The sequence below is a fragment of the Barbatula barbatula genome, assembly GCF_947034865.1.
Source record: "Barbatula barbatula genome assembly, chromosome: 13".
Taxonomy (NCBI): Eukaryota; Metazoa; Chordata; class Actinopteri; order Cypriniformes; family Nemacheilidae; genus Barbatula; species Barbatula barbatula.
The window spans coordinates 18,777,776-18,803,377 of NC_136776.1; the positions used below are offsets into that span (position 1 = coordinate 18,777,776).

General features: G+C 37.5%; 4 protein-coding genes across 4 annotated transcripts; all 4 read left to right on the top strand.

The window, feature by feature from the left end:
* Nucleotides 1-3,136: 3,136 nt before the first annotated feature.
* LOC306902818 (cathepsin G-like) lies at nucleotides 3,137-5,683 on the top strand. Its single transcript, XM_079471674.1, has 6 exons — nucleotides 3,137-3,219; nucleotides 3,853-3,935; nucleotides 4,032-4,179; nucleotides 4,389-4,500; nucleotides 4,612-4,860; nucleotides 4,953-5,683. The coding sequence occupies exons 2-6, from the start codon at nucleotides 3,881-3,883 to the stop codon at nucleotides 5,106-5,108; spliced, it is 720 nt and encodes a 239-aa protein (XP_079327800.1). The 5' UTR covers nucleotides 3,137-3,219; nucleotides 3,853-3,880; the 3' UTR covers nucleotides 5,109-5,683.
* Nucleotides 5,684-8,058: 2,375 nt separating this feature from the next.
* Nucleotides 8,059-9,672, top strand: LOC306902816 (mast cell protease 1A-like). Its single transcript, XM_079471672.1, has 5 exons — nucleotides 8,059-8,137; nucleotides 8,241-8,391; nucleotides 8,702-8,846; nucleotides 8,983-9,234; nucleotides 9,328-9,672. The coding sequence occupies exons 1-5, from the start codon at nucleotides 8,074-8,076 to the stop codon at nucleotides 9,484-9,486; spliced, it is 771 nt and encodes a 256-aa protein (XP_079327798.1). The 5' UTR covers nucleotides 8,059-8,073; the 3' UTR covers nucleotides 9,487-9,672.
* A 2,064-nt stretch (nucleotides 9,673-11,736) lies between these two features.
* LOC306902994 (transmembrane protease serine 9-like) lies at nucleotides 11,737-18,583 on the top strand (the record flags this gene model as incomplete). The annotated part of the gene is made up of 10 exons (XM_079471914.1): nucleotides 11,737-11,807; nucleotides 11,965-12,112; nucleotides 13,299-13,452; nucleotides 13,686-13,937; nucleotides 14,054-14,203; nucleotides 17,335-17,398; nucleotides 17,616-17,766; nucleotides 17,884-18,016; nucleotides 18,097-18,339; nucleotides 18,413-18,583. Exons 1-10 carry the CDS (start codon nucleotides 11,750-11,752, stop codon nucleotides 18,581-18,583), a joined length of 1,524 nt encoding a protein of 507 aa, XP_079328040.1. The 5' UTR covers nucleotides 11,737-11,749.
* A 1,864-nt stretch (nucleotides 18,584-20,447) lies between these two features.
* LOC306902817 (duodenase-1-like) lies at nucleotides 20,448-22,830 on the top strand. The gene is made up of 5 exons (XM_079471673.1): nucleotides 20,448-20,518; nucleotides 20,676-20,826; nucleotides 20,964-21,108; nucleotides 22,136-22,387; nucleotides 22,466-22,830. Exons 1-5 carry the CDS (start codon nucleotides 20,461-20,463, stop codon nucleotides 22,622-22,624), a joined length of 765 nt encoding a protein of 254 aa, XP_079327799.1. The 5' UTR covers nucleotides 20,448-20,460; the 3' UTR covers nucleotides 22,625-22,830.
* The last annotated feature ends 2,772 nt before the right edge of the window (nucleotides 22,831-25,602 follow it).

Sequence of the window (25,602 nt, forward strand, 5' to 3'; positions counted from 1 at the left end):
GCTTTTAACAATAGATTAGAAACAACTTCAAAAAATCAGGTACTGTCGTGGTAACTAACATAACAATATATACGATACAGTTTTGTCACAGATTCTCATCTTCATCATGATCATCATCTTACTGCTCCTGTTGGGCTCTCTGCTGCCACACCTGAGCTTCTCATGTAAGGCTTATTTAACAGTTAAACTATTTCATATGTTTTAGTTGGGAGAAATCTATACAATTCAATTAATATATGCTTCATAAGTGACATATTAGAAAATGTACATAAAATATATTTTAATGTGCATGACACAACGTTTCATTAATCTTTGTTGCCACATCACAAGATATTTAAGTGCTTCTATAGTAGATTGGTATCTCTCTCTCTCTCTCTCTCTCTCTCTCAATTTTTTTGCGGTGGTTCATCAACAAAGACCACACACACACCACCTATCATTTTCGCACCTTTTAAAGTGAGATACACGTCATGCTGTGAAAGGGAAAAAACACTAAACCTACCCACTCGGATGGAAATATCAAACCATAGCAGTAAAAACATTTACTACTCCAAAACATCATGATCATCTCACTGCTTTTATAAACCACATGTAAAACTAGTCTACTTTGCTTAACAAGTGTTTGTTTAATCACCGTAACATGAAGACAGGGACACAGTAGGCTTATTGCATGTAATAGTCATTTATCATTTTTAAACAAACAAAGTTTTCTCACCACTCTTGATCTAGAGGACAGAGTTTGACGGTTGTGGTTGGAGCTCATGATCTCAAGGCCCACATCTGACCAAATGGCTGTGAAGTTCCACATCCTGCCTGGGTATGACTTGACAAATCTGCAAAAGGTAATCATGATGCTTCAGGCAAATGTGAAAATACTAAACCAAATGTTTTTAAGACTTAGTATCTGTGCTTTTGGATGTCTACATCACCCCATTGACAAAAACACATATCAGAATTGTACTAGTGAAACCTCACACAGGTTGTCACGGAACATTTTGAATACTCTGAATGAACGTTCCTGTGATCATCTTACCGACCGTTTTCTTGCCGTATATTATTTTGGTGTGTAAAGGCATTGCATTTGTTGCTCTTGGGTAAGTGATACACTGAGGAGAACAACCGGAACAATCCTGTCTACACCAGGATTTCTAGATTTGTGACTTCTGTTAAAAGTGTGCTGTGCAGGTGTCGAACAAGATCTTAAAATTCCTAACATTTTATGCATTTCCAATAACCAGCAATACATCATGTATTATCCCGATCATCATTTAACACTGTTCTCAAACAAGAGCTGTCAACAACGAGTGTGACAAATGCAATCACAAATGCTTTTCAGTGGAAAAATGAATGCCAAGCCTTCATGGCAAGTCTGGTTTCCTGTGGGGACTAACAAAGCCCATGTCATTAAACGCTGGTTGTATAAGATTAATTATAATAAGGGGATTGTGACAATGACCGGACGTGAAGAAGCACCGATATAAACTTGAAAACGATTAAGGGCCAAAATTAGAGCGAGAGCATGCTGGCCTTCTGGTGACAATAACCTCTGCAGTTTACGACGAGTGGAAGGGACTGGCAATGATATAATGGCCTCAATTTGAACAACTACCGGTTTTACCAATCCACCCCCCCAGTTAGATTTGACGATCTAGGGAAGACCTGTCGTAGATGGTTGATTTGCTCGTCCCACGTTTCAGAATGAATGGCTGTGTCATCTATGTACACCTCCTGGTTTTGTAAGCGTTGACGTTTTTTCAGGCGTTTTAACAAGACACAGGTGTTGTTTAATCGGCGTATTATCGCCAACGTCGATAGTAGAACGTGTGTTTGGGATGGCACTTCTGAAAACAACGAAACATTAACATTAGTAATCGTGCGCTGATGAATTATACTACAATGCAAATGTAGATTCAATTTTGTTCCCCAAATCAGCACACTTTCTTTTGTTAACAGTGTTTGCTTCTTCCAACAGCAAAGGGAATTTGACAGTTGTGGCAGGTATAGATAACTTAATAAGAAGAAAGGAGCATGTCCGCATTGGTGTGATGTCCTGTTATAAGCCTAAATCAGATCTTTTGGAGGTAATAAACTGCACTGCATTTTAAGGGGATCATCACTGGCACACTAAACTTCATTAAATGTAGTTAATCATTATGTAGTAATAATGATTCTGTTGGTGGATTACAGCTGAATGAAAGAGTTCAACTAAACAAAGAGATCAAGACAAACCCCATACCAACGGGACAAGAGAAGTTCAAAGTGGGTACTAAGTGCAGTGTTGCAGGCTGGGGAAAATCAACACGTTACGGTCCTATACGTCTAAGACTCCATGGCAAATGTAATGATTATGAGTGATGAAGTCTGACAACGTCAATGGGGCCCGAAGTACAATCCTTCACAGATGATGTGTGTGTACGGTGACGGAAAATTCTGTCCTGCATGTAAAACAATTACTAATTCACAAATGATACTGTATACACTGCATTCGTTTGCCCATACCCCACATGAAACTATATACAGCTTTACTGTAGCTCAATGGTTAGAGTGTGGCGCTAGCAACACCAGTCATGGCTTCGATCCAAGGGATTGCACAAATCTGAAACCAATGCGTAGTGTAATGAAATGTAAATCGCTTTGGATTAAAATGTCTGCCAAATGCATAAATGTAAATGTATAAAAGCATGTGTACACTTAAATAAAACAAATCAACAAATAATCAAACAACAAACAACATCAGTGTTAAGTAGGCGGTGATGGAATCTGATAAAAATGTTTTGTAAGGTGATTTATATCAAATGAAACTCTACCACCTAAAATACGTATTGCCCTATGGTAGCATTATCAGAAATTGTGACCAAAGAGAAGGGTACGGCGACATTTGTAAGGACTAATCTTGTGAATGTAAAGGTAAACATCCAATTTCTAGGTAGAAAAAAAACTTTTCGTGTAACTATATCAAACATTCTCAAATTTATAAAATATTATCCATTACTTTAGTTCATGTATGCTCACATGTCTTCACCACAATGGGCTGTGCTAACTGCCAAGTGTTAAATAATAAAAGGACATGATGACATTGACGGAAATGAATTTAACACCTCAAGTTAAATAAAAAGGACATAGACCAGCACTGAGTGGAGGAAGACCTAGAGCTTCAGACCATAGTCATAAGAAAAGAAGAAAGATCTGACAACTCTGCACTGACACTGACTGAACCGGGTAAGCTTGTTCTGTATTGTATATCTTTGCAAGACACAATGAATAGGAGAAAAGGACTGCCATCTAACTGATGATTTTGTCCCAAGCCTGTTTCTCTTGTACAACAGTAAGATGGGGATATTTTACGATATGATGTTTAGTTCGATTCGTTGAGCGGTCAAGGCGCTACCTTATCTGCACCACGTCACGTGTGCTTATCTCACATATGCGGTAGAAAGAAGTCTCTGAAAGTAGGGAAAGCACTAAACAATCTTTCTCCAGTAGTTTACAAAGCGTCTTATTTTCCTTCACAATCGCTGATAAACCACAGCAAACTTCAAGCGTGAATTGCCAAAGGCAAAGACAAACGTTTTTATATGTCAATGTTAATTTATCCGCTAACCTGAGCTGCTGCATAACGTGAAATGCAACATAGAGTAGGTGTGCCAGTTAGTTTTATCTGTTGAACAACTTTAGGAAAAAGTTGTAACACACTTTCCTGTTCAACAATCTGTTTTAATTCAATTTGTCCACATCTTAATGCAAAGAGAATTGGGTAAATTGTGTTGTGACAACTGATCATGCCTGGTCTATTTGACCCTTACAGTATATATCACATTGTTTATTACAGTATATATTACCGTGTTTTCACAGGAAGATCTCACAGATTCTCATCTTCATCATGATCCTTATCTATCTGCTCCTGTGGGGCTCTATGCCACACCCGAGCTTCACAGGTAACAATAATGTCATGACATAATTAATGAATGATATATCAGTATTGTAAGATGTTTTGAATGTTGAAAAAAATTGCTGTTAACTCTCTCTTTCAGCCAGTGTGAATGTGGGGATAGTGAATGGCACTGAAGCACGACCTCACTCCAGACCTTACATGGTTTCTATTCAGAAGAACGGGAGACATATCTGTGGAGGATTCCTCATCTCGGATCAGTTTGTCATGACTGCTGCACATTGCAAAACGTAAGCCTGCAATGATGATTTACAACATTATTACAGCTATAAATAAAATTTTGGCTCCAAAAAAATGACTGTAGTGCAGCAATGGCATTTAACATAAGTGTGCAGTGCGTTTTATTACCAATTAATCTCACTTCCAAAACACTTTTTATGAAGACGTTCAAAAATGCCGGCTTAATGTTCTGACTTTTAGGGCTTGTTTCTTTTAACAGTGGTGGGAGACTGGAAGTTTTGGCAGGTGTACATGACTTAACAAGGAAAGATAAGACTATCCGCATTAGTGTGAAGTCCTATTACGAGCAGGCTGATCTCATGATTTTAGAGGTATGTCTATGCGGTCAACATTGGCACATTGAAAATATTTAACTATTTTTCCAATTATTTCTTATCGATTTCTACTAAAAAACTGAAGTAAAACTTGTTTTTGGATTACAGCTGAATAGAAGAGTTAAACTAAATGTCAACATCACTACAATTCCCATACCATCAAGACCACGCAGCAGAGTGTATACTAAATGCAGTGTTGCAGGCTGGGGAGAATTGACAATTTATGGTCCTACAGGTCTAACCCTCCAGGAAGCAAATGTGACAATCATGAATGCTCGAGTCTGTAAAGCTCAATCAGGAAATATGTACAGCGCTTCAGAGATGATGTGTGTACGTGGCTATGGAGGATCCTGCAAAGTGTGTAAAACAAAGATGCAGATTATGTACAGTAAAATGTATTAAATTGTTTTAATTTAAGCCACAAATCGATCGATGTTTGTGTTTCACAGGGGGATTCAGGAGGTCCTTTGGTTTGTGGCAATACAGCAGTTGGTGTTACGTTCTTTGGTAGCCCGTACTACTGCAACGATCCGGATTTTTTTAATGTTTATACTAAAATTTCTGCATTTCTTCCATGGATCAAGAGGATAACTAGATCTAACTGAGTTAAAAAATGATTTTTTTTATATAATTCTTTCTCCCCAACACATCCATTAGACTGCAGCAAATACAAATGAATCTCTGTTATATCACAGTGGTGGATGTGTTTAATGGTTGAATTTATCTTAATTTGTTCAGAAATGTTCTTTCTATTAAAGCATTGAGTGTCAAGCATCAATGTCACAGAATGCATTTTGTCTACTGAAAATGAAATGTGTTCTCTGTTTTGTAGTCTTGCTTTTTTTCAAATGCTAACATGAATGCACAACTCTTCACACAGAAAGTGAAACAGAAGTCAATGCAGGCCAAACTGTAAATACTTTTTAATGATTTTTCAACAAAATGATTTCAATGACCACATTGACCAAAGCTTTGCAGAACAAATATTTCATTTTCTGCTAAAGTTCAAAATCATTCCTACAGAAATGAACGAAATTTGCCATCATTCATGTGTTTTTTGCAAGCAGTGTGTAAGCATTTGAAAAATTTGCTGAAATGATGAATGTTTCGCAGGAGATGGAGTATGAATGAAAGAAGTCACTGAATGCATTTTGTGCGAAACCAATGAAAAATGATTTACAGTTTGGCGTGCATAGACTTATTTTCTTCAGAACTTCATTATTCACCGATTCATGTTAAATTGAGGAATTGAGAAAAAAAAGCAAAACTGAAAACTGTGAACACAACCCGAGGTGACAGACTCATCTGCCTTAACCAAAAATGTTAAAGACCATTTGCTCTAAAAATATGCAACTTAAATAAATCAAAATAATTTGTCTTTAAATGGCAAACAAAGCCATAACACACACAGATACAAAGATATTTAAAGTTATTATAATGCCACTTAATAATAGCTTTGCATGCAAATGTGATGTAAAATTGAACAGATTTGAAACTGAACTCGGGTATTTTGTCAACTCAACCAATCAGAATCAAGGACCAGGACTGACCACTTTATACAAATATTTATATTGGTTGTATTGTTTATTGATTATAACTTTCAAGACAAAATCACGCTTTTTGAGAAAAACGTATCGAAAACTGATAAAAAGTGCCTAAATTTACGGAGGCAGACGTGAAGATGAGTAACCAGATTGTAACAATCGATGGGGTAATCTGTACATAGCTTTAAAGATGATGTGTGTATATGGCCATGGAGAAACCTGTAAGGTATGAGTCTGTGCAAACACTGCAGTGGATGTAACAGACTTCCGCCGCACAAAAAACACCTGCAACAATCCTGATCGACCTAATGTTTTTACTGACATTTCTGCATTTCTTTCATGCACAGCAAAATCGCCAATGTTAAACAAATTGGATTAACACTCACAGTGTTGCAAAATGTAACAAGAAGAGATAATTGTCTTCAACTGTACATTAACAAGATTGAAATGTTCTGAAAAGTTTTTCTTTTCTAAAAGGGTCTTCTTTTTAGCATTCATTAAACTGCAGTAAGGATTGTGATATTAGTAGTCTTACAGTAAGAGTGTTTAATGCTTTATCTCTACTTAAAAAAAAAAAACTTTGTGCATTGTGTGTCAAGCATCAAGTTTTTGTGTCTCTTTGCCATGGAATTGTAGACTATGGCTATCAAATGATTAATCACATCCAGAATAAAAGTTTGTTTTTACATAATGTATGTACTGGCAATTGGCCATTCATTTTGTATTTATAAAAACATACAGATACATGCATTTATTACTAATAGAATTAAAACCTTTATATATAATTTGAATTATTGGTAAATGGAAATAAATACATGAAAATATTTCGTAAACATGTATACATGTATGTGTATGTTTTTATAAATACAAAATCACTATGCACAGTACACACTCATACAGTATATTATGTAAACACAAAGTAGTTTTTTCTGGATGCGATTAATTGTTTGACAGCCCTACAAAATGTTATGTACAACTGAGATGTCAAAACTACAGTTTTGCCGCTTCCTCTTAAAATCCGCGGCTTAACCAGAGTCATGGCAAGATGCACGTTTAGTTGAAAATTTGCTTTCCCAGAGGGAGAATTTATGTAAAGTATGGGGTTGTTTAGCATTATTTCAACACACGTATGTTCCATGTCATGATATCATTTCACAATAGTTTGCTGTCAACAATTGAGAAGTGGTTGTTATGAAATGTCCCAAAGACAACAGAACGTAAGAAACCACTGATTTTAACAGACCGCACATGTAACATTAACTACTAATATCATTATGCACCCTTAGCTTTCTTCATTCATTTTGTTAATAGTTAGTTTTGGGCATTATTCCAATAGGATTAATCTGCCAGATAACACCCCATCAATAGAATAGAAGGCACAATTCCCATTATAACCATTAACTCCATCATATCTCACCACACGGGTCATCATCACCAGCTTTCTGAACTGAATGACATGGTGGCTGATCTCATAGACACTGTATAAGATTGATATACTAACAGCATGGTTAGTCATTACCAGTACAACTATTCGAACACTCCTTTGTACCTTTATGTGTATTATTTTCTTTGGCCTGAGTTTCGAATGTAGTTTTCCACATTTTTGTTATTTCATTGTTGTTTGGTTGGGCCAAGGTTGAAATGTGATTTGCATGTGTCTCTTGAGATATCCACTTAAGCGAAAAATGAAAAGTGTCAATTGTGTGTAAAAAAAGGTTAAACTCTGACAGTGGTTGTTATATTTGCCGAATGAAAGGATTAACTGAGTCAGATTCAATTCTGTTGTTCATCTACCAAGACTTCAAACATCACCTAAAATTGTTTCAAAGTGTGAAACTGCGTTGCATATGAACTGCATATGAAACTGCATTACACCCAGTGACATGTCTTTTTGACACCAAAAGACGTATCTGTTAATACCACAAGATGAAAAAAGCCTGCGGTCAACTCAATGTCTCGCCCGCCTCCCCCCATAGTCTGCTGTCTCTTACACCGTTTTCTCAGTGAGATCTCGCAGATTCTCATCATGATCATGATCATCCTCCCTCTGCTACTGCTGGACTCTCTGCTGCCACACCTGAGCTTCTCTGGTAAGAGAGTTTAACTGGAGATTCGACAGCAATTTCATATCGTATTTTGTTTAAGATGAAAGAAGTTCATACGTTTCAGTTAAATAAGTTTCTCTTCTTTCAGCCAGTGTGAATGTGGGGATAGTGAATGGCACTGAAGCACGACCTCACTCCAGACCTTACATGGTTTCTATTCAGCAGTTTGGGTCACATAAGTGTGGAGGATTCCTCATCTCGGATCAGTTTGTCATGACTGCTGCACATTGTAGAGAGGGGTACATTATAAACTTAACCATAATCAACCATGTCCGACTCTACTCTGTCATATATATTTATATTTGCTCATAAATGACAGGGTTTCTGTTTGAAGGGTTTGAAAGTATGACCACATAAATTGACAACTGAGCCTTCAACTATTATTTTTTATATGTAATATTTTTACGGTTTTTATTTTTCTGCATTGGGTGCATTGTTTAAAAAAGACCATCATAACTTGCATCACTGTCTCAGAACACATCTGATATACTCTTTTGAAATAATATAGAAAACTGGTCAAGCGTAGCAGGATCTGTTTTCTTTTAACAGCGCAGAGACTTTGACCGTTGTGGCAGGTGCACATGACTTACTAGATAAAAAAAAAAAGTCTGTCCGTGTTGGTGTGAGATCTTATGTGAAGCATCCGTCCTACAAGCCTTTTCCAGAGTTACAAGGGGATATTATGATTTTAAAGGTAATACAGTGCACTCAGTATTCACTGGCACAAACAAGACATCATTTATCATGTTAACTTCATTGATAGGGTCCAGGTGGTTTTGCTGGACATTTTGGGAGGTAGACGCTCATAAGATCCTGTTGTTGAGTTACAGCTAGATAAAACAGTCACACTAAATAAGGAAATCAAGACGATTCCCATACCAACTACACCAGAGGAGCTCAAAGAGGGTACTAGCTGCAGTGTTGCAGGGTGGGGACGTCTGACGACTAATGGTGCAGCAAGTCCTAAACTTATAGAGGCAAACGTCAAGATGATGAGTAAAACAGGCTGTGCAAGACGATGGGGCAGGTCTTATGTAGCTTCAGAGATGATCTGTGTATACGGCCACGGAGGATCCTGTGGCGTATGTATTATAAAGACATTGATTCGCAAACTATGTCATATTAATTTCCATTAACTAGCAAGTGATGTTTGCATGTGTTAATATGTTTAACAGGGGGATTCAGGGGGTCCTTTGGTTTGCGGCAACACTGCAGCGGGTGTAACATCCTTCGGGGGCAAAGACAAGTGCAATGATCCTAATCTACCTGAAGTTTATACTGAAATTTCAGCATTTCTTCCATGGATCCATAATGTAACTAATAGTTATTGTTGACTTCTGCATAAACAAAATCTGAATACTTTTCTTTTTACAATCTATTAAGCTGTTGTAACCTCAGTACAATTACAATCTGTGCAACTAAATGCAGAGTTTTTCTTGTTGTGATACAGTGGCGGTGTGGGAATGTTTCAATTTGCTGTCTAAAATGAGTTGCAATTAAAGAATTGCGTGTCAAGCATCAAATAATCAGTGTGTCTCATTGCCATGATATTGCAGAAAATGCAGCCTGCGTACGACACTTAAAAAGAAAGTGGCGGCCTCCGTGTAGGGCGGGGGTGATTTAGTATTTTGGGAATTGATCGGATTGTTGGAAGTTGTAACCATGGCCACTGGACAGTAAATTAGTTGTTTATAATAAACACTTTAATATTACATAGACATTTTTTATTTTAGACTTGGATTTCTCTTTTATTTATTTTCAATAATATAATATTGTTTTTGTAATCTGCATAAAAATTTTGCTTTTGGCCTCTAGTGGTGATCCATGTCTAATGATATATGAAGGCTTGGCAGAGCATCATTGAAGTGTAACAAAACTACAAAAATAATGAATTGCTTTTCTATCCACAAGTGAATGAGAATCATAACTGAATCATCTGGGGTCTCGCAGTGCATTAAACGAGGGCAGTTATAATATATTATAATACATTTTGATTCATAAAGAAATTGGTCTGATTTTGGAATGTGTGCAAAGGATTGTTGGTGACTGGAGGACGCTTGGTTAAACTTCATTCATTCCTTGAAAGAGGCCAAATTAAAGGGATAGTTCGCCGGCAAATACAAATTTCCCCATGTTTGCCCCTTAAGGCAACCTGACTGAATATAACATTTTGCTTGATGAATAAAGCAGTCGAAGTTATAATACACTTCCAAGCGGTAGAATGGGAATGAACGGGCTCGATTGCACGTGAAGCTGAGGTCAACCTGAAAATCCGGTCAATTGCTGGATAAACAAGCCTCAAGTTCACGTGCAGCCGAGGGATGACTAGACATCAACGTTAATAGCGTTCTCAATATGGATTTTTCGCTTAAACAAATGCATCGATTCGCTTCAGAAGACCTTTGCTAAGACCACAGAGCCAAGTCGAAAAGTTTTTTGATCGATGGATGTACTTTCTGGAGCTTCAAAAAGTCAACGCCCATTCACTCCCATTCTACCGCTTGGAAGTAAGGTACGTGGTATTATAATGTCAACAGCATCAATCTTCAAGAGCAAAACATGAGGAAATTTATATTTACCGATTAACTATCCCTCAAGGAGCATGTTTATACGTTTCAACTGCAATTATTTCTTCTCACCTCACGGGGTCACCATCCCCAGCCGTTTTCCCAATGACAAACTCGAATATGGTTGATCCACTAACAGCGAAGGTCTTGCCAGTCCCATACCACACACAGATCATTTAAGGAAAACCTCAAGGATGGTGTGCGCGATAGGTCACAGAGGATTTTGTCAGCTATAAAGTATATTCTGATCAAATAGACATTCTGCTCTATTGAAACTTTTCTCAGCGTATAACTTATTCTGGAGGTCCTCTGGTGTGTAAGGACACTGCAGTTGGTGCCGTTTCATTCAACGAGAAGAACAACTGCAACTATCCAACAAAGCCAAATGTCTACACTCGGATTTCTAAATCTCTTCCCTGGATAAAAGCTATACGTGAAGGAGTGAAACAAGAGCTGGACTGATATGTGGTGAGGAAGGTGGGAAGAGAGACGTGAGGGACGAGAGCCTCGCATCCCGGCTCTCGTCCCGCCTACGCACTACATGATAAAACACATAACTGTAAGAGTTCAGGAAGTTGTTGTGAATAAATGATCAGCATTCATTGTGCGTCTTTATTTCTATAATTCGAGTTTCATACCAAGCATTATTTCTAAGCATTGCATCTGATCAGTTGCCAACCCTTTCACACATAGAGGTCACCGCAGTGGACAGCTAACAAAAAGCCATTTCTTGCTTATGTATGGCACAGTTGCACATATCTTCACATGTCCACGCCAGCAGGAAATAATAAAATATATTCGAATAATATATTCAAATTTAGTTTTTCATGCCTGAAGAGCAAAATTACATCATTTCTTGTGTATTTATGTTTTTGCACAACTGCACTGCTTCTGCGAAAAGTGTTGTTAAATTTTTAATACCACAAGATTTAAAAAAGCCTGCGGGCAACTCAATGTCTCCACCTCCGTCTCATTACAGTATATAAGACACAGATTTCTTAGTGATATCTCACAGATTCTCATCTTCATCATGATCATCATCTCTCTGCTCCTGTTGGGCTCTCTGCTGCCACACCTGAGCTTCTCTGGTAAGTTGTGAAGTCAATACAATCAAATATGATTCATGACTATCATATCAGTATGGTCGCATATTTTGTTAATTTTAATTTAATATAAAAATTACATATTTCTATTTGCATGACATGATTCCCAGTGAGTATGTTGACTGGTATCTCTCTCTTTCAGCCAGTGTGAATGTGGGGATAGTGAATGGCACTGAAGCACGACCTCACTCCAGACCTTACATGGTTTCTATTCAGCAGTATGGGTCACATAAGTGTGGAGGATTCCTCATCTCGGATCAGTTTGTCATCACTGCTGCACATTGTAGAAGGTAAAATAAACAATCATTAAATATGTAATAATTAAGATAATTAAATAATTATAAAAAATTGCATTCAATGTTTATTTAAATCTGACCATAAAGACATGTTTTTTTTACTTCTATATAGAGTAGAATGTATGATTGCATCTATTTATATTTAATAGAGCAATCAACAAGAAATAAACACACAAGGCCCCATTTAAAATCCTGCGATGCGTTGTTTAAATAGCAAATGCACCCCTTTGAGCGCCCATGGGCATGCTGGTAAAAAAGAGGTGTGTTTTGGCACATTTTTGGTGCATTACTATTTTGAGGAACTGAAAATATATATTTTTAAAAAAGAGCCGTTAGGAATATGCGCCAAAATTCTATAAAAAAATATAAACACTCGACGCAAAACAGAAATCCCGCCCTGCAGCTAATTTCATTGGTTAGGCTTACAATGACGAGTAGGTTTAGGGATCAGTGTTTGGTGTAGGCAATCAGTACAGTGATTCGCAGGACCAATAAAATCTTTAGAATCAGCTGCAGGGCGGGATTTTCCCGCGAAGAAGAACAGCAGCATTCCGAGGATGTGCGAACATATCCATAAATGTAAATAGCAAAATAAAAATCCTTCCTTGGTGGTGTTTAAAATTGAATTGAGGGATCACTTTGCTTCTTTGAAACTCCTGAAAGATTCCAGTGATAATATGTACTCTCTATGTGAAGATGTATTAAAATATTTGTCATTATAATTTGTTAAGCTTCCATGTAACTTTATTTTAAGAATATTTGAAGGCTGAGGATAATATATGAATGTGAACAACTTTGGACTGTAAGGACTGTAATGCCTTTACTTAATTTATTTTATTTTATATGATTTGTATTTACTTTCTTTATTGTATTTGTTCTACTTAACTGTGTTAACTATGTTCCGCACTTTAGTCTCCCAACGAGAGATTTTAAAATTGTGTTTTGTAAAGAATTGTGTAAAAAAAAAGAGAGAGACGGGTTTTGATTATAAAATGTCCCTGATTTTCAAATCTCAATGTTGACAGGTATGATCAGAATCAAGGACCAGAACTGATCGCTTTATACAAATATTTTTCTATTGGTTGTATTGTTTAGAAGGCCATCATATCCTTCATTACAAAAATCACGCGTCTTGAGAAAAAATTATCAAAAGCATATAAAAGCTTATTTCTATCAACAGCAACGAGACTGAGTTGACAGTTGTGGTAGGTGCACATGATTTAAAGAATAACAATGAAAAATCAGTCCGTATTGATGTGAGCTCGTATGAGAAGCATCCGTCCTACATTCCAGTTCAAGGAAAAGCTCAACCCGGGGACATTATGATTCTGAAGGTAATGCATTACACTCAGTACCGTTAGGTACTAATAATATATGTGTATAATAATGTGAAGTTTTGAGGGAGATTTTGGAAGGTAGAAGCCAGAAAGGTTTGCAGTTTATTCATGTGTATTTTGTGATTAATATTAGTGGTTAATGAAAATGTGTGTGTATGCATGCTAAGTGAATAAGAGTGTTTAACTTGTTACTCTATTATTGACCACACACTCCTGTTGTTGGATTACAGCTGAAGAAAACCGTCGAACTAAATGAGAACATCAATATAATTAACATACCAACAAAACCAAAGGAGATCAAAGTCGGTACAGTATGCAGCGTTGCAGGCTGGGGACATCTGAAGTTTAATGGTGTCAAAAGTCCTAAACTTATGGAGGCAGACGTGAAGATTATGAATAAAACAGATTGTAAAAAGCTATGGGGCAAACTCTTCGTGGATTCAAATATGATGTGTGTGCATGGCGATGGAGGATCCTGTCATGTATGAAAAACAACATTTGATTCACAGACTATGCATTATATATGAATTGTCTTTATTGCCACCATTAATTGCGTCATGGCAGTTATGTTGATATGTGTGCGTTTACTTTTTAACAGGCGGATTCGGGAGGTCCTCTAGTCTGTGGAAACACTGCAGTGGGTGTCACAGCATTCGCGCGCAAAAACAGCTGCAATGATCCTCTGCGACCTAATGTTTATACTGAAATTTCAGCATTTCTTCCATGGATCAAGAATGTAACTGGGATAGCTAATTGACTTCTACACAAACAAGATTGAAATGTTTTGAAATGTTTTTCTTTCCATAACAATGTCCTCTTTTTATCATTCATCAAACTGCAGTAAGTTTTCATTAAAAAGGCTTTGTGCATTTTGAGTCAAGCATCAAGTTATTGTGTCTCTTTGCCACGGATTTGCAGAAAACTATGGCTGTCAAATGATTAATGACATCCAGAATAAAAGTTTGTGTTTACATCATTTATGACTGTGCATTGGCCATTCATTTTGTATTTGTGAAAACATACAGATACATGCATTTACTTTAAAGTATAAAAATTAACATTATTATGATTTACATTTGCTTTTCTCCAAAGCGACTTACAAAGAGTTAAGGGAGCAATAAGCGATATGTCATATAAGAGTAATAGTACGATAGGTGCTAATACAAAGTTACAAGTTTCAACAAAAGCTAGACCACTACATGTTGAAAGAAGAGGGTTAGTGTACTTTTTTTTGTCTGTCAAGTATTCACAGAAGACGTGTTTTTTAAGTCGTTTTTTGAAGGTTGTGAGAGATGTGGTTGACCGGACCAATGATCAGTACACTGTAAAGACAATGAAGCATGGTGGCGCAAGCATCATGATATGGGGATGTTTCTCATACTATGGTGTTGGGCCCATTTATCCGATTCGGGAGATAATGGACCAGTTTGAGAACATTAAAGAGGTCATGTTGCCTTAATGCCAATGTTAACAAAGTATCAACAAGACAACAACCCCAAAGGCACCAGTGAGCGAGCAGCATCTTGGTTCCAGACCAACAAGATTAACGTTATGAAGTGGCCAGCCCAATCTCCAGACCTTGATCCAATAGAAAACTTGTGGGGTGACATTAAAAACACAGATGTGTAGCAGTTCTCAGAAAATGTGGCTATACAACTAAATATTTGTTCAGTGATTCACAAGAACGCTAAATCTTCAAGCATTTTTGTTTTATACAGGAAATGTTTGACTTTGTAAAGAAAAATACAGACACTGCGATTTTTTGAACAGCCTAACATTCTGTTTTCTTCACTTTCTGTAGAGTAATAAAACATATTTTGTATCTTTTTTTTCATGTTTTGATTTAGAATAGAATGTGCAGTGTTCCCAATGCATCTGTGTATTGAAATAAAAGTTATTATAAGGATTTAGAGATTTACTTACTTTTTTAAACACACCGCTCTTATTTTGAGCACAACTGTAAATATTTTCTAAACATGTATGTTTTTATAAATACAAAATCATATATTTATGTAAAAAAAAACGTTTTTTAAAACTCAGTAAAATGTAAGGCTGTACAAATGAGACGTCTCTTGAAAAAAATGGGAACTACAGGTTTTACCGCTTCCTCTTAAAATCCGCAGCTTAACCAAAGTTGTTGAAATTTTCATTTTTTCAATTGCCAACAAGCATTGGTTAAACTGAAGCCTTTAATGGTTTTCTGTCAATCATAAGACTGTCAGCACAGTTGAGCATACATACCACCTTATACTGAAATAGGTCCACTTAGTTTTAAAACAATAAGGTATGTAGTATGTAGTAAATCTTTCCCAGAGGGAGACAATACATCAAGTATGGGGTTGTTTAGCATTATTACAACACACATATGTTCAATGTCATGATATCATTTCACAATAGTTTGCTGTCAACAATTGAGAAGTGGTTGTTATGAAATGTCCCAAAGACAACAGAACGTAAGAAACCACTGATTTTAACAGACCGCACATGTAACATTAACTACTAATATCATTATGCACCCTTAGCTTTCTTCATTCATTTTGTTAATAGTTAGTTTTGGGCATTATTCCAATAGGATTAATCTGCCAGATAACACCCCATCAATAGAATAGAAGACACAATTCCCATTATAACCATTAACTCCATCATAGGTTCTACTGTGTATTGGAAATTATTCTATAGTTTTCTTTTTAAAGGGAAACAGAGTAACGACCACTGATCTAAATATTTTAAAGGATTGGATGCACATAGAACGGTATCCAGCGGGAGCGTTTGAGCCACCCCGTTGGTGCCCAACCGACGGAGATGCCCTCTGACATACAGTTCAAATAATGATCACCAGTTCAGACGCGGACCAGTGCACAGGATTTCTTCTGAATTCATGGGTATGTAAACGAATTGTTATTTTGGATGTTATTTGAATGTTCATGTATATTTTGAACAGAATAGTGATGCGTATAATAGATTGAGGTGAGTATTTATTGAAAGGTTGCTATGATGTCTAAATAAACCTTGTTGAAATATAAACATAGCAAATTCTATGGCAGTTTACAAGCGTGGCAGTCAGGATTGTTATTTGTATTGATTCATTGTGATTAAGAACACAATTCATTTGTTTATTGATTGACGACACTAAAAATATATTTAAGTTTTTTCCTTTCTCACCACACGGGTCATCATCACCAACCTGCTGAACTGAATGACATGGTGGACATTCATTATTCGTTGTGATAATAATTGTTCATTATAACGTATACTTATATTGTAACTTCGACTGCATTATTCTTAAGGAAGATTCAGCCATGATGAAATATCCCTTTAAGGAGCATGTTTATCAATTTCAACTGCAATTCTTTCTTCTCACCTCACGGGGTCACCATCCCACACACGCTCAAAGGGTTGATCCCCTAACAGCGTTGGGCCAGTCCCGTACAAGACACAGATCATTTACATTTGCAAATATGAGCTGCACCATACAAAGCTGACGTGCTACTGTATTTACATGCATGTAGTATTAAGTTAAAGAACACATGTACTAAAAATACCAAAGTTATCTATAATTTGTTGTTATTAAAATGATCATTTCAAATTCTCTTTAGTGCCAAAAACATACTTTTTAAACAGTGTGTAAGAAAACTGTGTTAGTTCAAAAATAACGGATGCTACATTTGGATTTAGAGATCGTGTTTAACCAGCGTGAGTCAAATTAAATTCTTATGTGCATTCACCAAGACCACAAATACATCACCTATCATTGTTGCAAAGTCAGAGCTGTGAGAAAGGAAACACAAGCTAATACGGGGGGCTGAACATGCCCACTCCAAATAAAATATCAACCCTTTACACTAAAGAGAACATCACACCTTGGAAACAACTTTCTAGAGAAACATCATGATCTTCTCACTGCTTCTGCTGGGGGCTCTGCTACCACACGTGACTCTAACAGGTAAGTCTGATGTAGTATAATTGACTCATTCTGTATGACTTCTATTATAAACATAGGCTAAATGTAAAGTATTCAAAATATGTATTTCTCACGTTTTCTTCAAACCGATATGAGAGTAAATGGGAAAATTGAACCAATGTCCCCGATGTTGTTAGCATTGATTGTATTTCTCTTTAAACAACAATTACTGTTAAATAGATTACTGTCTTTCTCTCAGCGTATGTAAGTGTGGGGATAGTGAATGGCACGGAAGCAAAGCCACATTCCAGACCCTACATGGTTTCTGTTCAGAGAAATAAGAAACACATCTGCGGCGGCTTCCTGGTGTCTGAACAATTTGTGATGACGGCTGCACACTGCTTTGACAAGTACGCTTTTTCTTTAATCAGAATTTCACAGTCTCCAACTATATCAAATATCAATCAATATACACTTTAAAGTACATTTCTTATTTATTACTTAACAGTATTCTCACTTCTTGATAGAGGACAGAGTTTGACGGTTGTGGTTGGAGCTCAAGATCTCAAACACAGTTCTGACCGCTTGTCTGTGAAGTTCTACCACATCCATCCTGGGTATGACTCAGTAAATCTGCAAAATGACATCATGATACTTCAGGTAAATGACTAAACAATATGTATGTTTCCAGCATATGCTTTTCTCCAAACTGTTGAGTATCTTTTTTTTTTTTTACATAGCTCAATGGAACAACCAAAAAGAGAAAAAACGCCAAACCGATCTCCATACCAAAAAAAAATCGGGATGTCAAGGCCAAGGCTAAATGCAGTGTTGCAGGCTGGGGAAGACAGAACACAAACGGATCTCCAACTGATCGCCTGATGGAGGTTGATGTCACCGTCATTGACAGCAAATCATGCGTGAAGTACTGGGGGAAAACCTCAAGGATGGTGTGCGCGATAGGTCACGGAGGATTTTGTCAGGTATAAAGTATATTCGGATCAAATAGACGTTCTACTCTATTGAAACTTTTCTCAGCGTATAACTTTTTTACAGGGAGATTCTGGAGGTCCTCTGGTGTGTAAGGACACTGCAGTTGGTGTCGTTTCATTCAACGAGAAGAACAACTGCAACTATCCAACAAAGCCAAATGTCTACACTCGGATTTCTACATTTCTTCCCTGGATAAAAGCTATACTTGAAGGAGTGAAACAAGAGCTGGACTGATAATTGAAGGTGGGAAGAGAGCCGTGAGGGACGAGAGCCTCGCATCCCGGCTCTCGTCCTGCCAACCGCACTACATGATAAAACACATAACTGTAACAGTTCAGAATGATGTTGTGAATAAATTATCAGCATTCATTGTGCGTCTTTATTTCTATAATTCGAGTTTCATACCAAGCATTATTTCTAAGCATTGCGTCTGATCAGTTGCCAACCCTTTCACACATAGAGGTCACCGCAGTGGACAGCTAACAAAAAGCCATTTCTTGCTTATACATAAAATACATGTACATGAAATACAGTTGCACATGTCTTCACATGTCAACGCCAGCAGGAAATACAATATATTAAAATTTAGTTTTTCATGCCTGAAGATAAAAATTCTGCTGATGCTAGTTTGGGTTTTAGATATGAGTGGGAGTCTGATTCAAATCTGCTGTTCATCCACCGAGACCACAAACATCACCAGAATTGTTGCAAAGTGACAAAAACATCAAGCTGTCAAAGTGGAAAGAAACTGTAATGGGGGGCTGTAAACATTTGTTTGTTTGTTGTACACATGTTGTTGCATGCATTTTAAATATTTAAGTAGTTAACATTATAAGATTATCATACATTAAAGAGTATCAACAGCTACATGATCTTGTGAGGTCAATCTCTGGACCTTTAGGCTTTTTATTGAAGTCCTAATGAGGCTAATAGAAAATAACACGATTGTTCGGACAATCCTCGAAAGGTTTGTATTAGGGATGCACCGAATATTCGGCCACCGAAAATTTTCTAGACTTTTATCACCGAAACGATACGGCCGAAATGTTGTGATGACGCACACAGAAACCGCGACCTGCACGTGCTTGTCTGAAGCGACAAGTCTGCGTTGTGGACGTATTTCAGTAAATCTCGTAAATACTACAAAATAATAAATAATACCTACTAGAGCAAGCTCCTGATTGGTTAAGGCGGTGCGAATTTTCGCCAAAATTCAGATTTTTAAACTCGCGCGAATCACGGGAACGCTCAATTCGCGTCAATCGCATCGCAAGTAGGTCATCGCGATCATGGCCGCGATGTATGCGGCGAACCCGCGTGAAGACGGAGAAGCGCAAAACGCAGGAGATCAGAGCGGAGAAAAAAGACTCGTGGCACCAGATGAGGGACATGCGCCATCGTTGTCTGATATATTCACTGAAATCCTGCAAGAAAGTGCCTCAAATAATAGCTAGTCTATTATGTTCTTAGGCTTTTATATATATGTGACTATGCCACTATTTAAATACACAAGCTCAAATCTTTCTAAAATGTCAGGCAGATGACAAGCTCAACCGCTCGACAGCTAGATGGTTATCCGTCTGAAGTCCCCATTCCCAGAAGTGCTGTACATTATTATTTAATGAGTAGGGTCAAGTTAAACATTTAAGTTTGAATTTTATTTTATGCTGTGCATTGTTGCAATGTGCTAAATACATATTTGCATAATTTGTTATTGATTTATTCTTTGAAACTTAAATATAAATTTATGCAATTGCAATGCCTTGATTTTAGTAAAGTTAGTACAAGGTCATAGCCATAAATGCCATGGTACTAATAATTGGCATAATTTATTCCGGTGTTTAGGCCTTGGTTTCCTCTTTTTCGGTTTTTGGTTTCGGCCAAGAATTTTCATTTCATTGCATCCCTAGTTTGTATTGCAAAATTACATCATTTCTTGTGTATTTATGTTTTTTGCAGAACTGCACTGCATCTGCGAAAAGTGTTGTTAAATTATTAATACCACAAGATTTAAAAAAGCCTGCGGGCAACTCAATGTCTCCACCTCCGTCTCATTACAGTATATAAGACACAGATTTCTCAGTGATATCTCACAGATTCTCATCTTCATCATGATCATCATCTCTCTGCTCCTGTTGGGCTCTCTGCTGCCACACCTGAGCTTCTCTGGTAAGTTGTGAAGTCAATACAATCAAATATGATTCATGACTATCATATCAGTATGGTCGCATATTTTATTAATTTTAATTTAATATAAAAATTACATATTTCTATTTGCATGACATGATTCCCAGTGAGTATGTTGACTGGTATCTCTCTCTTTCAGCCAGTGTGAATGTGGGGATAGTGAATGGCACTGAAGCACGACCTCACTCCAGACCTTACATGGTTTCTATTCAGCAGTATGGGAGACATAAGTGTGGAGGATTCCTCATCTCGGATCAGTTTGTCATCACTGCTGCACATTGTAGAGAGGGGTACATTACAAACATAACCATAATCAACCATTTTCTCTAATATACATTTAAACCTGTTTATACATGATAGGGTTTCTACCATAGAAAACTGATAAAAGTTTAAAATACTCAACAACAGAACTTGTTTCTCTCAACAGCACCGGTACTCTGACGGTTGTGGCAGGTGCACATAACTTAAGAGATACAAAATCAGTCCGTATTGGTGTGAGCTCTTATGTGAAGCATCCGTCCTACAAGCCTGTTCCAGAGGAAGCTAAACCAGGGGACATTATGATTCTGAAGGTAAAATATGGTGGCATGACATATATTGATTCTTGTGCGTCTAAAACAGAAAGCATAATCTCATCACTGGCATATCATTTCCTTCTGTCTATCACACACCACAGGCGTAGACTTGTCTATGAAGCTACCACTGTTCGCAATGTCAGTATGATGCTTGCACTGAAATGAGATTTCTGTTTGCATTTTAACAATATTTGCAGTAACTCACCTCAGTTTTGTTATTTTAAAGCATCAAGCGTCTTTTTTGAGCCATTTCCAGCGACAAGATCATATTTCGTTAAATATGTTGATTTGAATGCGTGTTTTAGCCGATGTCACGCTACAAATGTGCAAATCTTCAGACAGTCCTAAACAAAGAGGAAAGGTTTACATTCCCTTAAGAGATGCTACTCCGAGGATAAACGGCCTCATTGTATAAAGACAAACGCATTAAGTGGAGCGTCTTTCTGACAACTGTTGTTTGTTTATTTCCTTACTGTTTATCACGGTGTTACGATAGTAAGCGTTTAGTAGCCATGTTACATGGGCAAAGTTTTTGTCAGAGCTCTTTTTATTCAGAATTTTTTTACATATTTTCCATTTTAACCCCAGACATATATCGGTTCAAAATAATATCGGTTCGCAATGTTTACACAGACTGAGGGGATGTACCCAAAACATAATGATAAGATGTTTCTGCCCTTACAACTGTAGTCATTCTGTTAAGATTAAGCAATGTCCTGTTATAAAACTAAATACTATAATGATTGCAGAACCGCGCAGCATGAAAATCAGCGGATCTCTGATTCTAAATCTCAGATGTTGTTCAAACGTGCTGTCTAACACCTACCGCTCATTCAGAAAAGCGCTTCCTTGAAAGAGAACGGTACCAATGAATGACGCTTCCCAGGCACTACACCCCTAGAGCTCTTATACACTGTGACAAGTACCCTGATTGGTTCACAGATTGGCCACACGTCACCCTACTACATAAACATAGTATACAAGTATGCTACTTTACTTTATGATCTTGTTTGTTGGATTACAGCTAGAGAAAAAAGTTGAACTAAATAGCAACATTAAGAAGATCCTCATACCAACTGCACCAGGGGAGATCAAAAAGGGTACTGACTGCAGCGTTGCAGGTTGGGGACGTCTGGATACCAATGCTGCTTTGAGTCCTAAACTTATGGAGGCAGATGTGAAGGTTAGGCTGAATGCAGACTGTGCAAGACTATGGGCCCGATTGTATGTAGCCTCAGAGATGATGTGTACACATGGCCATGGAGGATCCTGTGACGTATGTAAAAAACAAATTATGTCAGGGCATTAATTGCATTAATATGGCAACTGATGTGCGTGTTTGTATTCCTAACAGGGGGATTCAGGGGGTCCTTTGGTTTGCGGCAACACTGCAGTGGGTGTAACATCCTTCGGGTGCAAAGACAAGTGCAATGATCCTAATCTACCTGAAGTTTATACAAAAATTTCAGCATTTCTTCCATGGATCCATAATGTGACTAATAGTTATAATTGACTTCTGCATTGACAAATTGTTTTTCTTCTCTCAAAAATGTCCTCTGTTTACCACACGTTAAACTGCTATAAGTACAATTATAAACGGTACAACTAAATGTGTTTATCCCAATTGTGTTACAGTGGTGGTATGAGACTGTTTAGTTGTTTAATTTCTCCATTTTTTTTCATAAATACTTCCAAATAAAGCATTGTGTGTCAAGCATCAATAAGTCAGCATCTTCATGAAACTGCAGGAAACAGTACAACTGATATGGCGCAATGCTGATTTTTATCACATTTTACAGTTCATATACTTATGTCCTGTGCACTTCAACGCACACTGAAAATGCAAAAGACACAACGACCCTACTGCTGTTTTGTCTATCTGTGTTTAGATGAGTGTTTTTATGGCCAAAGATATTATTATTAACAAGATGAGCCGTTGCTATTATAATTAATTACCAGGAATGCAACCATCAACCATCAATCCGCTCTAGCGAAGCAAGTCCCGCCTTCCAGTAAAACGAGCCAATCGTCAATCAATATTGACCGACGATTCTCTGGGAGGGGGCCTTGTGATGCGATTGGAAGCCAGGCGGAGTAGATGGGGTGACATTGAAAATGGTGATTTCTAGCGCACCTTAAGCTTAGCAAGCCAAAGTTATGATAAAGTACATGTCATGTTTAACTATTGATCGCAAATAAGCTGTTTGTGCCACGGAGACACCAGGCTCTCTCACCACTCCCACACATGGGCGTAAATATCATTTAACAGTAGTGGGACAATAAACAGAAAATTTATCAAGAGCCATTTTTGAAGGGGACACAAATAATACAGTAAAAAATTTACTTATAAAGATACGTGAACACAGAGGAAGGCCGCACTATGATCATTACTGTAGCATGGAGACTGCGTCATTGTGGTTATTTTCAAAGTTTCTGGATGGTTCCATGAAAAAAATGCAGATTTTTCTTCAAAACTGCCAATCGCAATGCTTATTAAAGTTGTTTACAATCAAGCCGTCAATGTTCATGTTTGTCTACCCAATTAGTCAGTAACATTGAAAGATGCTTCAATTCTGTGTTGAACTTTTTCTATTTATTTATTTAAACTATTTATTATTTCTAAGCATTGCGTCTGATCAGTTGCCAACCCTTTCACGCATAGAGGTCACTACAGTGGACAGCTAACAAACAGCCATTTCTTGCTAATGCATAATATACAGTACATGTATGGCACACTTGCACATGTCTTCACATGTCCACGCCAGCAGAAAATTAAATATATTCTAATTTAGTTTTTCATGCATGAAGAGCAATAAAAACACATCAGATAAAAATTCAGCTGATGATAGTTTGGGGTTTAGACATTAGTGGGAGTCTGATTCAAATCTGCTGTTCATCCACCGAGACCACAAACATCATCAAAATTTTTGCAAAGTGACAAAAACATCAAGCTGTGAAAGAGTAAAGAAAGGGTAATGGGGGGCTACAAACATTTGCTTGTTTTTGTACACATGTTGTTGCATGCATTTTAAATATTTAAGTTGTGGGCAACTTAATGTGTTCACCTCCGTCTCATTATAGTATATATGGCACAGATTTCTCAGTGAGATCTCACAGATTCTCATCATCATCATCTTGGAGTTTAATCATGTGTATTTTGTGATTAATATTAGTGGTTAATGAAAATGTGTGTGTATGCATGCTTAGTGAATAAGAGTGTTTTACTTGTTACTCTATTATTGACCACACACTCCTGTTGTTGGATTACATCTGAAGAAAACCGTCAAACTAAATGAGAACATCAAGATAATTACCATACCAACAAAACCAAAGGAGATCAAAGTCGGTAGAGTATGCTGCGTTGCAGGCTGGGGACATCTGGAGACTAATGGTGCTCGAAGTCCAAAATAAGAATTGAATAACCAATTGCCCTTGGTCTGGAGCTGCCTGCAAGATTTCCTCAATGGGTAAAGATGATCATGAGAAAGGTTAAAGATCAGCCCAGAACTAGATGGAAGAAGCTTGTTAATGATTTCAAACAGGTTGGGCAAGCAAACCATTGGCAAGCAAACCATTGGTAATACGCTATACCACAAAAGATTGAAATTCTGAAGAACCTGCAAGGTCCTCCTGCCCAACAAGACCCGCCTGAAGTTTGACAAAAAAGGCTTTGGAGAAAGTGCTATGAGACCAAAATTGACTCCAGTTTTTGGAAGGAGAGAAATGCTTCAGTTTTGAATCAGTTTTAGGGTACTTAGTAAAATAACGTCTTGGAGATGTGTTGATCAGATAGCAATACTGAGTGTATTCCTTCAGAATCATCAGGTCAGCCTTATCAGGGCATGTTTAGATCGGTTTTGTAGTCTGGATGCTTATTGTAGGAATTCACGTGGAACATGTTTCTCCTGTTTGTTGGATAAATCATGTGTCAAGAATGGAAGAGAGACCCAAAAGAAGATGGACTGAGGAATACTGCCGCGGGGTGATCCGTGGGGCGAGGCGAAAGTCAGGGTAGGAGAGGCACATAGACCATAACCCTCCTAGTCGACCAAGGCCAGGCAAGGCAAGGCAGGGGGGAGCTATGTCACGGATAGCAGAGGGAAAACAAGGAGCGGATCCACATGCAGTAAATGATGTTTAATATAAATCCAAAAGACACGCATACAGGTAAATCCAGGTTCAGAGACACATGACGGAGAACATACAAGAACGATACACACCAGACAACTGAACATAAGGGCCATATATACACAGATGAAGGGACAAACCAATACATGATAACGAGACAAAGCATGATGGGAACTAGAGTCTTTACAAAATACAGACAGAACACACAATAGCATGGCGCCCTCAGGTGGCGAACCGAGGCGTCAGCAACAGGGTGTGACAGAACCATTGGTAAATCTAACAGACTTGATCCTAATGATCCATGTGGTCTGTTATCTATATAATTAGTGAGCATATCTGTTTAGTGATTTATAAACGAGTAAA

Bases quoted from the DNA above. Each gene is read 5' to 3' on its own strand.
- LOC306902818 (XM_079471674.1), top strand. From the start codon at position 3,881: ATGATCCTTATCTATCTGCTCCTGTGGGGCTCTATGCCACACCCGAGC. The intron at 3,936-4,031 runs GTAACAATAATG...TCTCTCTTTCAG, and splicing joins GCCACACCCGAGCTTCACAG to CCAGTGTGAATGTGGGGATA. The intron at 4,501-4,611 runs GTATGTCTATGC...TTTGGATTACAG, and splicing joins CTGATCTCATGATTTTAGAG to CTGAATAGAAGAGTTAAACT.
- LOC306902816 (XM_079471672.1), top strand. From the start codon at position 8,074: ATGATCATGATCATCCTCCCTCTGCTACTGCTGGACTCTCTGCTGCCA. The intron at 8,138-8,240 runs GTAAGAGAGTTT...CTCTTCTTTCAG, and splicing joins GCCACACCTGAGCTTCTCTG to CCAGTGTGAATGTGGGGATA. The intron at 8,392-8,701 runs GTACATTATAAA...TTCTTTTAACAG, and splicing joins GCTGCACATTGTAGAGAGGG to CGCAGAGACTTTGACCGTTG.
- LOC306902817 (XM_079471673.1), top strand. From the start codon at position 20,461: ATGATCATCATCTCTCTGCTCCTGTTGGGCTCTCTGCTGCCACACCTG. The intron at 20,519-20,675 runs GTAAGTTGTGAA...TCTCTCTTTCAG, and splicing joins GCCACACCTGAGCTTCTCTG to CCAGTGTGAATGTGGGGATA. The intron at 21,109-22,135 runs GTAAAATATGGT...GTTGGATTACAG, and splicing joins GGGACATTATGATTCTGAAG to CTAGAGAAAAAAGTTGAACT.